This window comes from Amblyomma mixtum, chromosome 2 (genome assembly GCF_055824585.1).
Source record: "Amblyomma mixtum isolate Tamu chromosome 2, ASM5582458v1, whole genome shotgun sequence".
NCBI classification, from domain to species: domain Eukaryota; kingdom Metazoa; phylum Arthropoda; class Arachnida; order Ixodida; family Ixodidae; genus Amblyomma; species Amblyomma mixtum.
Window position 1 is genome coordinate 86847655 of NC_143013.1, and position 16144 is coordinate 86863798.

The window sequence follows — 16144 nt, forward strand, 5'->3', positions numbered from 1 at the left end:
TCAGGTCTCAAAGTCAGAGAGATGACGTGTGGAGGTTTTCTGTTTCTCTGTGGATAGCGCCGTGTTGGAGAACTCTGGTGCAATGCAGGTGGTGTAGGCGGGTGCAGTATAGGAGGTGCAGGCTGGTTGGTTCACTACAGGTGGTGCATATATGATGTCATCACGATTGAGCTGTGTTGTGGCTAATGCTTGTTTGAGGCCGGAGGTACCTTTGAAAAAACTTGAGTTGCGCGTTATTATTTTGTTTCCTCTCGATGCCTTGATTTGTGATCCATGAATGCTTACAATGGTATAAGGGTCTGGATCATAGTATGGAGTGAACTTGTCGCGTCTCTCTTGCTTGAGTAAGTCCGGTAACGTGAGGGAATGAAGCATGGCATACTTTCGGAGCCGAGACGACGTTGTGGCGAGAATGATTTGGTTCTTGACTTCAGAGTGGACGTTTTCGAAGTTACAGTGGCGAGAAAGCTGCCGGAGGCGCGTGTAGAAGGCGTCCAGTGACTCACTAACGTTTTGCTGAGCTTGACGAAATTTGTAGATAGCAAATGTTGAGTTCACTCGCGGCGCAAAATATGCATTCAGTTTCGCTCGAGCGGCATCGTATTCCGGCGTCGATGTGCTCTGCGTGGTTTGGGTCGTGCTTGTAGCCGTTGCACCTTGCGCAGCACTGTCGGGGAGCGAGCGATATATGTCGTAGACTTCTTCACCGACGTAGTGCAGGAGGAGCGCCTTCTTGCGTGCATCTGCCGAGATATCGCAAGCTAATAGAAAGTTTTCGAACCTTTCTATCCACTTCGTCCATTTGTGACCAATATTGTTGTCGTCGGTAGCGCGAAGGTCAAAACTCGGGAAGGCAGGGAGCACATGTGCCATGGCTACGATTGCCGGTAGCCGCTTGTTGCTGATGGGTGATTGGACGGACTGACTCTTGATGTAGTGGTACTCACATGAGATAAAAGAGCACTTCTGACACCATCTTAGTGTTCCCGGGGACTGTGATGGGGTCCGATTGATTAGATTGGGTGAGACTGATAAAGCGAGCCTGTTACTTAAGCCGCCATGTTTTATTCTCCCATAGTGGCCAACAGAGTAGTAACATTCGGCTAGATGCCGATTACAAACACTACAGAGCGGTCTATTGTTAAGATCAGCCATTCGAGCATGCGACGTCTGTAGAGGGCCTTGAAATTGGCAATTACGCCTGCGTCCATGGGCTGCCGACCTGCCGGGGTGTTCGGAGGCAGGAAGAGCAACTCAACAGACGTCAGCTTCACGCTGACGCTGTGTGCAGAGCAATTGTCGAGGGGTAGGACCACTTTCCTCTTCTTTTGTTCCATTGCGCCGGCAAACTCAAGCAGCAATTCCTGAAACAGGTCGCGAGTCATCCACGCTTTCTTGTTATTCCGATAGCGGACTGGAATGTGTTGGTTCCTGAAGCAGTGGGGCCTCTTGGATTTCCCAATCACAAACGGCTTGAAAGGCTCGCTACCATCCATGCTGGCGCACAAAAACACACAGTCACTCGCACCTTGCTGTGCTTTCCACCGATGCACGGGTCCCCTTTGAGAGCGTGCGTCCTTGAAGGCAGCATTTCGTAGAACAACGCTGTCTCGTCCCCATTGAAAATGTTCTTTTCTTCATAGCGCTCCAACAGCTCGGGCAGTTTTGTCGCCAGCCACTCGTCTTTCGCCGACACGTCCAGCGAGGCAGCCTCCCCGACCATGCTTTTATAAACAATGCCGTGGCGATCTTTGAATCTCTGGATCCATCCTCCGCCGGGCTCGAAGTTTTCACGTCCCAGAAGCAAAGCGAATTTCTTCACCTTTGCACAAAGAATCGGTCCTGTGATCGGAACATTCCGGTTGCGAGCGTTCAGGAACCACTGGTAGAGACTCTCTTCGACATCTCTGTACAAAGGGTCTCTAACCCTCTTTCGCTGGTCGTCGTGGCCGCTGGAGCCGGCCTTCTCGAGGACATCCACAGCCTTGAGTATTGTTGAAATAGTCAACTGCGAAAGCCCATATTTTTTAGTGAGGCTTCCTACCTTGAAACCCTGCCGAAAATCCTGATGAATCTGGTGCTTCACCTCGAGAGAGATCGCCTTCCGCTTAGTCGGCGCCATCTTCCACGTACAATCGTGCGATCGTGGCGATAGCGATATGGCCGCACCCTTCGCACGGCACGGCGGTGGCCAACGGACTGGCGGCCAAGCAAGCGCTCCCCTTCTCCCCACCTTCTCTCTCCAGCTTTGGTCCCAGAACCGGCGCGCCTTCACTTTCAGCACATGTAGCTTGTGATTGCAACGGTGGGCACGGCACGCTGCAAGATGAGAAATCGCAGCCATCAGAGGAAACACATATCTTCCACATACAGGTATAAAATTCACATCTCTAAAGTATATTTAATTTCAATAACCATGCCTGATCGCAACAATTATGTTTGCATGTCCCTACCCCAATGTCTCTATCTCCACAGTTTTTTTAAGCGTCTCACTCCAGTGCGCTGTGGAAAATTGTATACTATTGTCACGTTGTAGTGACGGCAGTCCAGCGGTCAGGAAGACACCAGAAATACTTGTAAACGAAGCTCTTTATTTGGGCTGACTTGCGCCCGCAAAAGAACTGAATCACTCGGCGGCGGCGTAAGCAACAAACGTGCTCCTCGGTCGTCGAACTACGAATGCCCGCCGCTAGCGGCATCGCTCAATTTAAAGCCGGCAAGGAAACTTCCAGATAACAGGTCAAGATCATCTACGGTAATCTGGAAAAACCTAGATGCAGCCTTTCATGGCTGCCAATAGTCGAGATTAGTCTGGTCGCTTCTCGCGTCAAGAACAAAAGTGATAACGACCCTTTCCTGCTGCCTTGAGCCTGAACGAACAAACACTGCAATGATACGTGGCACTATGATTATTATTTCACTTTTGGAATAGTACTGTAAGAGCAAAACATCATCGCGAAAGTTTCCCTGAAACGGTAGCAGTACTTACATTCACCACAACAAACAGTGGAGGGGCCGGTGCAAGCCTCCACTAGTAGTTGCCCAGGCGCCAACAATTTCTCATCCCCTCCGGGCAGCGCATAGGTGGTGTGGTCACCTGTACACAGAAAGCAACAAGGAAGATGGCTTTCAATCTTCAGAACAGCCACAACAAATGAATCACGTTGAAAACAAATCGCTGGGCACACCAACAGAAATGATTTACATATTTCATACTTCCGACAGTACTATGCTGAAGAGAAGTCACTGGAATACAGACACAAACGGATTCCATATATGTAATGTAACTGTTTTGCTTACTGAGTAATGTCACTTGCATCCACAAGCAGCAGCAGACGCAGCAGGGCAAGCCTCCACCAACGGCTGTGCAGAAGGCAAAACTGCCATGCTTCCATAAGCTCGCCCTGCTCCGCTCCTCTTCCCACGTCACACGTGTCACCCACTGCACAAATAACAAAGAAACGCTCATAACAACGGAGGGTTGTCAGTTTGAAACAGTAAAAACCATGGGACCTACTAACACAAACGGTTTCAGTATTTCATACTTCCAAAGGTATAATGCCACTGTTTTGCTTATTGAGTAACGCTACTTACTATCACCAGCTGCAGCAGAGGCGTGAGGGCAAGCATCTACCCGGGGCTGTGTAGGAGACGAACATGTTACGCCATCCATCGGTATGGCCTCCTCAGCGCTCACCGCATAGCTGTGATCAACTACACAGAGAACAAAGGACAAATCAGTCTGAATGGAAGCAGCACGGCTGCCTACACACACATTGTAAGTTAAATGAACAATAGGTCTGTTCGATTACCTTGCACTGCGTGAACTAGTTCCAGGCAGTTCAGAATAAGTGCTGCACTCATGCAGCGCTAGTTCACCAGTGCAGGCGTAGCGCGACACTAGCGCCAAACTAAAACGAATGCCGAAATGCAGGCGGTGCAGGCCTTCTGCTAGTCCGGCGCGTCTCCTCTCTTCGCATGTCTCTTCGTCTCGCTGCCTCGCCATTTTGCTCGTTGTTCCCTGCCTGCCTGCGCTTCATCGAAAGTGGTGTCTGTGGTGCACAAGCTGGCTAATCTGGTGCAGAGAGCTATGGATTGCGCGGCGTCAACTGCAGCCATCGTTCAAACAGTCGTCGAAATGATGGACTCTGACAGCGAAGACGAAGAGTTTGATGATGTGGTGATAATTCTAGCACTGAAACTAACTAGGTTGCGACGCAACAGAATTCCCATGTACTGTGAAGAAGTCGTGAGTCGGTACTTCGATTTTGAGTTCAAACGGCTTTTCCGCCTATCGCGCGAGACGTTTGATATACTTGTCGTAGAGTACATGTCATCACCATTTTTCCCGAATGCGACAAGAGGGTGTCCATGAGTCAGTGCAGAAAAGACATGCTTGGAGTTTTGTGCTACTTGGGTGGGCAGTGCAGCATGTACTCACTGGCCGACCGCTTCGACCTTGCCGTGTCGACCGTACACAGTTGTGTGGAGCGAATGTTGGATTTTCTCAACAGCGTGAGTGCGGAAGTGATTGCCTGGCCAGATAGACAGGAGCAGGAGCGCAGCAAGGCCGGCTTCCTGGCAAAAAGCGCCGGCAGAGGACCTCAAAACACCGTAGGTTGTATTGATGGCTGCCATGTTGAGATCAACAAGCCCACGGAATCGCCCCACTCTTACTACAATCGTAAGAAATGGCCGTCCATTGTACTACAGGCTATTGCTAATGACAGGAACAAGTTTTTAGACGTGTTCATTGGTTTCCCTGGCTCGGCGCACGATGCGAGAATTCTGCGTGAAAGCACATTTTTTGAAGAGGCCATGATCAAGTGCAGCAGTGGTTATCTCCTTGGAGATTCAGCTTATCCTCTGCTGCCGTGGCTTATGACACCATACCGGGACAATGAACAAACTTTCCCGTCGTGGAAGAAGAAGTACAACAAAGTGCACTCGCAGCAAAGAGTTGCAATTGAAAATGCTTTTGGATTGTTGAAGCAGCGCTTCAGGCGGCTGTATCTTGTCGATGCTGCCAGCATAAAGCAGTGCGTCCTAATCATCATGGGTGCGTGCGTGCTGCACAATCTGTGCAATGAAGAGCGAGACTTCTTTGATAAACTGCAGCACCTGCCTCAGCAAGAAGTTGGCAATGATGAGGACACTGACACCTTCATTGACCGTCATGTGGCAGGTTTCAGCGAGAGCCTGCGAAAAGATATTGCTCAGAAGCAGTGCTGACGTTGTGAACCCTTTTGAGTGCTCACATTAAGCACTTTTTGTTGTGGACGTGTGCAAGCAGTGTGGATAAACAGTTTGTAATTAAAGGGCAACTGCAACACTTTTTTTTAGAATTTCGCGATATTCAAGGATTCAAATCTATATAGGCTGTAGGTAAAGCGTGCCAAGTGTTTTTGCACTAGCATTTAAAATAGGGACGTAATCGACGATTGAATTTTGCGCTTTTCATCAATGCACCACAGGAGTGCAGAGAAACTCGGCGTGGCGTCACGGAAGGTATGATTTCAAATTGCCGCTGTCGTAAGCCACACCCTGCCCTCACTCTTCAGACTGCCAAGCAACTCTCGGCAGGGTTTGCCTTTGGTGGCGTTCGTTTTTTCCTTCAAAGCAGGCGTTTGTGCTTTGGAAATGTACCGATACCTTCCATGATGTCATTATGCGCCCCCCACTTGGCACTGTGCGCTGCAAAGAAGCTTGAAGAGCGTCCCGATTTTAATCGGCGATTACTTCACTATTTCAAGTGCTAGCCCAAAAAGAGTTCGCATGCTTTACCTGCAAGTTTCACACATTCGACCCTCTTAAGCTTGTTGAATTCTAAAACCTATGCAGTTTCCCTTTAAACAACACATCTGTTTTTGATATCAGCAGAGCTTATACAATGCTGTCACATCACTTGAATTAAGTTTTCTTTTACGACTTTTTCAACTGCTCTCAGCTTTAGTCCGTGTGCCTATGCTTGATATGAACAGCTACATTATGTGGAAGGAGGTAGGTTCTAAACGTAGACAGAGTGTTGCTGAAATTCTATGCAATTAGCCAGCGATTCAATGAACAAAGTGCAAAAAATGTTGCAAGTCATATTGATCATGATTGTGCCTTTGTTAAGTGCATGTTAGGTGTGGTCAGAGGCTTGAGCACCACTGCAAACACCTACGCTATTGTAAGCATGCTGTGACCATGTAATTTTGATGGCTTGCGAGCAACACGACATTCAGTGTTTTAAATGCTTTATTCTGCCTGCGCTGACTTTCCTTCGACTGCTGCAACAAGACGCTCCAGCAAAGCCATCTTTTTGTTGAACCGTTCAGCCCTCTCCTTTTTGGCCTCCTGAAAAACATTCAGGAGTGCGTCCACAGAATTGTCCTTCCTGCGGCGCCTCTTTTGGGGTGGGGCCTCCTGGGGCTCTTGTGCGGGTTCTTCTGCCTCGTGGTGGCTGCTGGGTTCTGAGTCAGGAGGTGTGCTGAAACAATCGCTTTAATGTTGAAAGCATTGTTTTCTGAAATTTCTCAACAATGAAACTTGAGCAATCTTACCTTGCATTTTCGCTCTGCAATACCTTTCCAGGGGCTAACAGAAATGTGGGCTTAATATGGTGCTCACGTTCGAGCACCTCAGCTAGCTCCCTAAAAAAAATGGGAAGCTTTATGAATGGCATATAAAGTAAATCCACAGTAGCGAGATCAGTAAATGGGATAATGCAGCTCAAAAATAAACTGAACAAAGTGTTTAAAGCAAGCCTCAAGTCTGTTTGTCGAAATGTTTGCAAGCAGATTAATTCTCCTGTACCCACTGTACAATATGCTATCGTTTAGATGCATATGTACAAAAAAATACTCACTCTTCATGGTCGCAAGAAACTCTTGAATGGCCAGACGAGTTATTTTTTGCCTGTGCTCTTTTATATGCCTTTTCGAGGCTCTTCCACTTGTTTTCTGCTTGTAGAGGGCTTATACTGCAACTGAACTCCTTGTTAAGTGCTTCGGCAATGGCTTGCCACATTGCCCTCTTTGTCCTACACAGATAGGGATCATAAAAAAAATGATCAATTTTCATGAAAAAAAAAAATAATTGCTCTGTGTCAAGGGTTCTCAAAATGTCTGACATGTGAAGGACCACTGAGGGTATTTAGGGGCTCCTGCACTGATTTGATGGCCTCTAGTAAGAACTTGCATGCCACATGAAAAACTGTCTTTCTCGACAGTTTCTCACATGATCGAACCCCAACACCACTGTTTGCTTGCAAGAAATAAAGCTTACCGGAAGCCACCTTTTTCCCAAGCAGTTCCTTCTTCGCCTTGTAGTGTGAGATTAGGAACCGTCTCCTCCTCACGGGCCACAGTTCACAAACTTCCTCCTCGGGTACTACATCGGGCACTTCCCCCGGGACGTCCTGCTCAGCTTGTGCCGCACCGCACGCTGCTGCCAGCGAAGGGGTGCTGGCAGTGCTGGTATGTGGCTGCTCGTCCGCGAATACAACCGTCATAACTTCCCCGCCTGTGTGACGAGTAGAAAATTGTTCAGTGCAACATCGTAATTTAGTCTCTGGTGCTGCACCAAAATACTGGATGTACAAAATTGAAGTTTTTGTTTTGGTCAAACGCAGTGCATCCCACCAGCGCAAGCACAAAGACGCTCAACTGTTTAGATGCATGCCTAAACAATTACAAATGCGGGATCAAGAAAAACGCACAAAGACACTCAATTATTTAAATGCATGTCTAAAGAATTACAAATGTTGGATCAATAAAAGTAGAAAATGTAATCACTAAACACTTGTACACGCACGGACTGCCTTTGTCTACTCGGAATCATCGTGCGCCACATATTTTCTGGAAGCAGCTAAGGTGTCATGAAGAAATTAAATCACGGCTAAGGATACAATCAGCACGCTCAGTTAAGCACACATTCGCAGCGAAATATTTCCTTCGGGTTTGACTTTCTGAACAAAACACTTCATGCACCCACGTGTTGCATGCAACATAGATCTACCGTTCAAACGGCCAAAACATACCTGATGTCTTGTAAGCATAGCCATTCTCTTGACGAACTCGGCTGCCATATTCATTAATGATCGGCGTTAATTTGGTCAATATGCCGCTGATCGCAACACATATGCTGCCGTCGTCTGCTGCCATGGCTATTCCGCAAAAGTAGTTCTGCACGACTGGCACCAGCTCTAAACGCAGTGCAGGATCTGTCTGAACTAGGCGTGCACGACGCCGGCACTTGTTTAAAACGAACGCCTCAGTTGAGAGGGCGCCACGCTGCACTGCCAAAACGAATGGCCGAGTGCGGCACCACATGAACTAGTTCCAGCAGTACAGGTAAATCGAACAGACCTAATGCTACCACTGTACCTGCTGCATTACATACCAAGAAAGGAAACTAAATAACCTTCAATAATTGGTCCGTCCCCCCATTGTCCTAACATGGTCACGTACGCTTGAGGGTACACCACCGCTGTCAAACAGTACCACCAACCATAGCAGAAAGCGCTACTGTTAACACAGGGGCGGTTGGCAGCCTATTAGCACAATGTATTTCGACGACTTTTTGGTTGAGGAGAATGGGTTTTTCTCACAGGTTTTTCATACATAATTACCAGATAGGGAGAAGAACCTGCTGTGGCAGGCAGCACTGTCGAGGCCAGCAGCGGGGCTGCTTCTTTCGTTGAGTGACCAGTCTGCATAACGTATCACATAATCAGCATAAATACATCGAAGATATAATGGCACAGACATGCTAAATGTTCTCTTACTGGCTATACTTTGGAGCATTTATGCTTGATTGGAAATACCATTTGCACTGTTGGTTACCTTTCTTGTAAGGAACAGATGGGCAAGCGGCGCGGTGTAGCCGTCCAGGACGCGAGAATTCCGATGGCCTGAAGTGTAGCGAACAGACTACACATTCACGCAGCTGGCACGGCTGTAACTGCTGCAGGCTTGCGTTGGCACAGAACTGAACCCAGGCCGCGGACCTGCACAATGGCAAACACCTCGTCTGCAGTCATGCGTGGTGCTGTATCATTGGTTGTCATTCTGCTGCTGGAAACCAGGTACTCAGATGAAATCCTGATTGTGCCTGTGCTGATGTTGCAAGACGGTCGAAAGTAATCTGGAGCAGCTCACTACGTCATCTGCCATATCACAAGCGCACCCTTGGGATGTGAGATGTTACATATCGCTAATAATATAACCATGGCAACAATCCTGCTTTCTGGCAATGCTCTGCACCGTATGCGAGCGATTACTGAACTACTGACATACATGTGCATGGGGCACAGCCAACACACGGTGCCTGAGCTATTTCAAGATAGTTAGCCTTTAAAATATACTAGTAAATGGTTTCTGTCGCTATTCATCCCATCTTCTCCCCTGTCTACTTCCTCTCTGGCTGGCTGTAGGTCAGGTGCATTAGATACATAGCAGGCATTACAGATGGCACCCACTCCTTTCTGCCCTTTTTTGTAGCATTTTGTCACAGAACCTTGTGGGGACGCCTTCGTCCCCTGCGTTCACTTTCCCGTACTGCACCCCACTGTTGTTAGCTGCCCCCGAAAAGCACTCCCTTTAGTTTGGTTACTCTAGCTAACAGGGGAGGGCGCTCGCGTCGCAGCGACAGCAGCGCCACGGATGGCGTGTTTGGCCGCTCGCGCGCGGGGGAAGGCTAGGTCTCTTCTCCCTCGGCAACGGGAAGCGAACGGACGTTTCGCTCGCAGTTTCGCTCTTCGTCGACGGGCGCCTCTCGGTCGGAACTTACTCCCGCCGAGCCCGTTCCGCTCGACCTCGGAGTTGATCCCTTTGCCCTACCGTGGGCGGACGTTCGCTCGTAGCCGTGCTGGTGAGTCGGACTTCCTCGATTCCTCAGTGTATTTTGTTGCTAGCTGGCGTTATTGTTGTTATAGCAATAAATGCCTTGTTTGCGTCAGCCAGTGTGTCGTTCCTTTGTTCCCGCAGAGCAAGGCCCGCCGTGGTCGGCGTGCGCTCGGTAGCGTACGCGACCACGGGGTGGGGTCAGCGCGGTTGAACTGTGTCAGCCGCGCTTAAACGGGGAGAACGGATTTATCTCCCCCATATCAACCCCATAACCTGTACGCACTGTCAAGGTGAAGCGTAACATGAGCAGCAGGAAACAATGACACACAGTCTATGCATCAACTGCTCGAGATGACTACACTCTGTGGGGGGCCATATTTTCTTGTCTAAGAGATTAACAACATTCCATTACCCCATCTAGACATGCAAATGAAATGACACGCACCCAAACGTGAAAGGTTATTACAGTGTGTGTATCAGTTAAAGAGTGAATTCATAAAAAAAAAAAAAGCGCTTTTAATATTTATTTATTTATTTCCTCAAAGGTCTCGTCGAGACATTACATGAGGGAGTGGACGGTATCTGGCAAACAATGGTAAAAAATGTTAAGATGAAAGGTTGGCGATGCTCCGCTTGATTTCTAGTGGGTTGATGATAATGGCAACTTCGGTGGGCAGGTCATTCCAGTCTCGTGCAGTACGCTGAAAAAATGACTGCTGAAAGGTCACAGTATGGGCTTGTAGGGGATACACTGCGTTACTGTGGCTGAACCGGGCGATGCGGTGGGCTCTTTTTATGTAGGGGTTATCAAGAGGCAAAGAATGGAAAAATTTATGAAAAAGGTTAAGACGTGCTATCTTACGGCGCGAGGCTAGGGGGGGGGGTGGGGCAAGTTGATTCGAGCTTTTAGTGCTGAGATGCTTGAGTGGTAGGAATAATCAGATAGAATGAATCGTGTTGCGCGGTTCTGAACCAATTCGAGGGCGTTAGTAAGATTATTGTGGTGCGGATCAAAAATAGCATTCGCATATAAATAACTTTATTTATTTATTTATTTTATTTATTTAGCAAATACTGCCGGCCTGTGTTACAGGCCTTAAGCAGGAGTGGGGTACAAACATATTGATAAAAAATGACAAGTACATTGCAAAAGAAGCAGATAGTGAACAGAGCAAAAACCAGAGCATACAACATAAAATTGAATACAAAGGCAGAGGACATGTAATTACATCGAACCTGGCAGCAAACGAAGGCATCGGACTTGGCCCAAAACAAGGATACATAAGAGCCCTATACATCCTTCAGAGCTTGTAAAAATAAATTTACCGATTCGCAATTGACAACGTCAGCAGGTAAACCATTCCACTTAGAGATAGTATGAGGAAAGAATGAGTACTTAAAAACATTTGTTTTACATGAAAACGCGGCAACTTTCATTGTATGGTAAGAGCGTGTAGGGCGTCGAGATGTGTGCTCAACTAAAATTCCTTCCTCTATTGTTAGTTTATTGTGATAATACAGATAGAATAACTTAAATTTTTCACAATGACGACGCATGGCCAGCTGCTCAAGTCTTGCGGTTTGCAGTAGGGCTGTTGGGGAAATATTCCAACTGTAAGAATTAAAAATAAACCTAGCAGCTTTGCGTTGGGCATTTTCTACTTGGCCTGCTTGACAACACATCACATCTTTCACAGAGTGATTGCTCACTTCGACAAGCGCCGTTTTTTCCGTCTTTAGGAACGCAAAAATATATGCGAATGCAAGCCTACAAATCTAGCAATTTAACGCTAGGATACAGACTAAATGGAAACAGCCATTATACACAATTATCACACAGAAATGGTGGCTATTAAGCCCATTAAAACAGTTAGTACTGATAAAGAAAGAATTGGTACACAGATGCTCACAAAATACGATGGTTCCACTCTTCTGGTCTTCACTGGCACCGTCTCATGCTTCGTGGTCCATCTGTTTCAACTGCAGGCTTCACGTGCCGACGAGCAGATGGAACTGGTGCTTCACTCATGTTCTGGTGACCGTGTTCCGCGTGCCTCCGCTGCCGTCGTGTCGTCTTCAATGGTGTATACGTACATACATGTACTGCTTGGCCTTTCTGGCCCACCAGCGTGGTTTGCCATTAGGCCGCGGCACTTATGCCGTTGCGTCTCAGGTTTGACACACGTACATAAGATTGCCGGTACCAATATCTGTTAGAGACAAACGTGACAAGACAATGAGGGACAGTACACGGGACACGTAAACTTTACACATGCTTTCAGGGTTCGTTATAGACGAGACGCATTACAGTTGCGCCATCGTCAACTCTTGCAGCTGCCACAGAAAAGTCCGGGCATAGTTTAAAAGTAAACACGATAGACGTAAAAAATGCATGTCAATCGTTTTCAGCACTAAGTACTCGTCACATAGCGGCATGCATTGTATTCATCAACTGATGAAACTGCCGCACAAGAGTTCGGGCGCAGTTTAAAGAGGACACGAACGTAGAAAATGCAGTTGAATTGTTTGAAGCATTCATTACTTGTAATGACACAGCGGCATGCATTCAAAGTGCGCACCGGCTCACGGCTGTGTATCGTGCGCATGCAACTTCGATGCACTAAGCGCACTCAAGCAGTTAACTGCACTCAAAACAAGACATGACCGCACAAACATGCAGGGGCAGCAGACACGAAGCTTACCTTCTCACGTCCTTGGGAAAGCGATGAAATGTGACGCCACCAAACAGGTTATCGCTCGCACATCGTGCAACCGCACACCTCTTTTTTGCGTACGGGGGCCCCATGGCCACAGACGATGCCCTTTTGGGGCAAAAGCGACAGAACCACACCCAACCGAACGAAACTACACAGAAGCGCTGGCAAAAGGGAAAAGCGGAAACTGTACACGAACGATGCACACCAAGAACTCGAGCAACAAGCAACGTGGAAAAAGTAGGGCTAGCAGAATAGAGTTTCAAACAAAAGCAAGCAGAATAGTCAAAAGATATGACAAGGGTATGACATCAGAGCACCGTCAACCTTGGCATCGTCCCGCTGCCATTGCCGCTGCTCTGAGCGAATGCTGTCATAAAAATTTTTACAAAGCAAGCGCTATACTTTCTAACAAAATGCACACAACTAAAACATTTTAAAAAGGAATCACTGCGATTGTTTTTGAATGCTTTTGAAACACAAAATATGTCCTAATTATTTTCCTCTTCTAGTCGTGTCTGTCCACTCATTTCATTTTGGCGCTTTAGTTCCACTAATTTGATGTCGCTAGCACTTGGTTCTGGACCGCATTCGAGCTCCGGCTTCGCGACCTATTTCAATTGACCTTTCTTACTTCCAAAGGCCGCATGCATCGCCTCCTTGCGGATTTCTTCACAACTGTCTATTTGCGGCACTTTTCCCGTCATTCTCTTCAAATAATTTTATTTTTTGCACACATTTATACGAAATTTCCTAGTAAATATTTTCAAGGCGGTCGAAATTCTATCGTTGTATCCGATATATATCGGCGATAATCGTATCGTTATATGTGGTTTATTTTTACATAGGGGCAATGGGAAAATTGATAAATCTAAATAATTTTATCGTTATAACCGATATATCGTTATATCTGGTATCGTTATGAATGGACTACACTGTATAATAATCCTGTAGTTGGGGTAGTGCTGCCTGAAGCTTGGTGGCAACATGCCGAAGACAGCTTTACGTGACGTCCAGTAAAGCCAGTCTTTGCTTACTGCAAAAATATTCACAGGTAGCCCTTTAAAGATGCAAGCTGCAGTTCTCCTGTGCATGCTGAACAAGACACCAAGCACTGAAAACGGCAGTGCGTGCTTCAGCTTAATTAAAAATAACAGAAGCTTATCTTCAACTGACAATTCAGTCATCTTTGTGGGCACTGCTGGCAGTAAACTCAACAAGGCAAAAATTTGAGATGTAACTGCTGTCAAGTCCTAAAATGCATCCTCATCATTGCAAAGCGCACTGTACCCTGCAAAGGCCCAGTGCTCTTTTCACATAAATCTGGATGGCAAGAGCTGCCAGGATCTGTGGTGCACTCTTCCCTGGGGCAGATGTATGAAGATGCATTTCCATGGCTCACTTCAGAGATAAGTGAAGCTTGTGCTGTAGCAAACACCTGTTTCTTCTGTCATTGTTGACACCTGAAATGCAAGCAGAAGTACACATAACTCGCTTCAACGTTCATATTTAACATCCTTTCTTCCCCACCAAAGATTCTACATACATTAACACAGCGAAGACCAATTTCCTCTTCTGTTGCCATGGTGTCACAGTCTCCCGCCTCTTCAGTGTCCGGCTGGCTGTCCTCATGTACGAGGGTCGTTTGATAAGTGTAGTAAAAATACAAGAGATGGGGCTACAAAAGGGTTTTCTTCTAGGTGGCACGCAAGAAGCACACTTCATATGACGTTAGAACATGTTTAGGCTTGTACCAACGGTTAGTAAGCTTCCGACAGCCATTGGCGCAGAGCTGTGTGGTTATTCCCGCCAAAAAAGAAAATTTTCAATTTCGAGCAGCGATCAAACATTTTTATTTAAAACGGTGGACGGCTGCCCAAATTAAAGCTGAGTTGAGCGAAGTTCATGGACACTCTGCACTATCACTGAAGACCATATACTACTGGATAAATGAATCCAAACGTGGCCGCACTTCGACGCAAGGTGAAGCACGTCCTGAGTCAGTCCAGTGGAGGTCACCACGCCAGAAATGGTATCGAAAATTCATGGAATTGCCATGGAAGACCGCTGAGTGAAGGTACGTGAGATAGCTGAAATTGTAGGCATTTCAGCAGAGAGAGTTCACAATATTCATGAAAAATTGGAGGTGAAGGAGGTCTGTGCGCATTGGGTGCCGCGACTCCTGATGATCAACCAAAGGCGCATGAGGACAGACAACTTGAAGGAGTGTTTATCGGTGGTTGATCGCAATCCTCAGCACTTTTGGCCAAGATTTGTGACAGCTGAGGAGACGTGGGTGCATCATTACAGTGCAGAGTCTAAACAGTAGTCAAAGCAATAGACTGGGCCTGATGAAGGTGCGCCAAAAAAGGCGAAGACTGTTTGTTCAACCGGAAAGGTGATGGCGACTGTCTTTTGGGATTCACGTGGAATAATCTTTGTGGGCCACTAACAACACAGCAAAACGCTAACAGTACCATACTATGTGACACTCCTAGAGTAACTGAAAAAAAAAAGAATTGCGCACTACGCGACCTGGGTTAGCGTGGAAAAAAGTCTCGTTTCACCAAGACAATGCTCCACCCCACAGATCCCTTGTTGCAATGGCCAAATTGCACGAGTTAGGCTTCTAGGTTGGGCCTTATCCACCCTATTCTCCGGATTTGGCCTCATGCGACTTTTTTATTTTTTCAAACCTAAGGAATTGGCTGGGTGGAAAGAAATCATCTTCAGATGGAGAGGTTAGCTCAGTGGTGAATGACTACTTCAAGGGCCTTGCAGCATTATGTTTTTTCTGAGCGAATGAAAAAATTGAAGCAGCCCTGGATAAAGTGCGTGGAACCGGAAGGGGACTGTGTTGAAAAATAAAATATTGTTTTCAGCAAACTTGATATCTTGAATTGCGTTTTACTACACTTATCAAACGACCCTCGTTAGGGCTCTGCAGGCTTGTCCGCTTCTGCTGGCTCTGCACGTTCCCCAGTGTTGGCAAGCTTTTCTTGCTCTTTTTGGCGCTCCCACCTCTTCCACTTCCTAGTCAAGCGTGAAATAAATTTAAAGGCAAGTGCAGGCAACTCAAACTTTAAAAGTATCAAAATCATATGCACCGGCTTCAAGCATGCGTCTCCTTAATGCTATCGTGCTTTTTCCCCCGCATGTATCGAAATTTTGACATATTTTGCTTCATCTTCCTTCTTCATAAAACCTCTGCAGCATCACTTAGCGTACGTATTGCCTCACGCATAGAATCAACAAAACAAGTATTGTTTTTCAACCAATAAAACACATTCAGCAAACAATGCATCAGCACTTACCTGGCATAGCGATTGTTAGAGAGAGGACTTGTTGTGGACTTCTACACAGCCAGAAATATGGAAGGGTAGTGAGATGGGTGCCCCTCTTCATTCGCTTTCACATTGCCAACGAAGTGTTTACTACATATTCTTGTGTGACGTGCTGGCATCTAATCTGTTCCATCGTTGCTGCCTATAGCAATTATTTTATTAGGCTTCATTCTGAAGTTAGCAACGAATATAACTGCAGGATGCAACTTACTTTTGCCGGCGAACGAACTCGATCCAGCGATCATGTCGGCGCAGT

At 46.8% G+C, this 16144-nt stretch overlaps 1 protein-coding gene and 2 pseudogenes across 1 annotated transcript; all 3 read right to left on the reverse strand.

Annotated features, from left to right (window-relative positions):
* On the reverse strand, window positions 1–1048 carry LOC149360033 (uncharacterized). Its single transcript, XM_089575298.1, has one exon. The coding sequence runs from the start codon at window positions 871–873 to the stop codon at window positions 1–3; it is 873 nt and encodes a 290-aa protein (XP_089431424.1). The 5' UTR covers window positions 874–1048.
* Window positions 1049–6240: 5192 nt separating this feature from the next.
* LOC149360034 (uncharacterized) lies at window positions 6241–7495 on the reverse strand (annotated as a pseudogene).
* A 5936-nt stretch (window positions 7496–13431) lies between these two features.
* Window positions 13432–13998, reverse strand: LOC149360035 (uncharacterized; annotated as a pseudogene).
* Between the last annotated feature and the right edge of the window lie 2146 nt (window positions 13999–16144).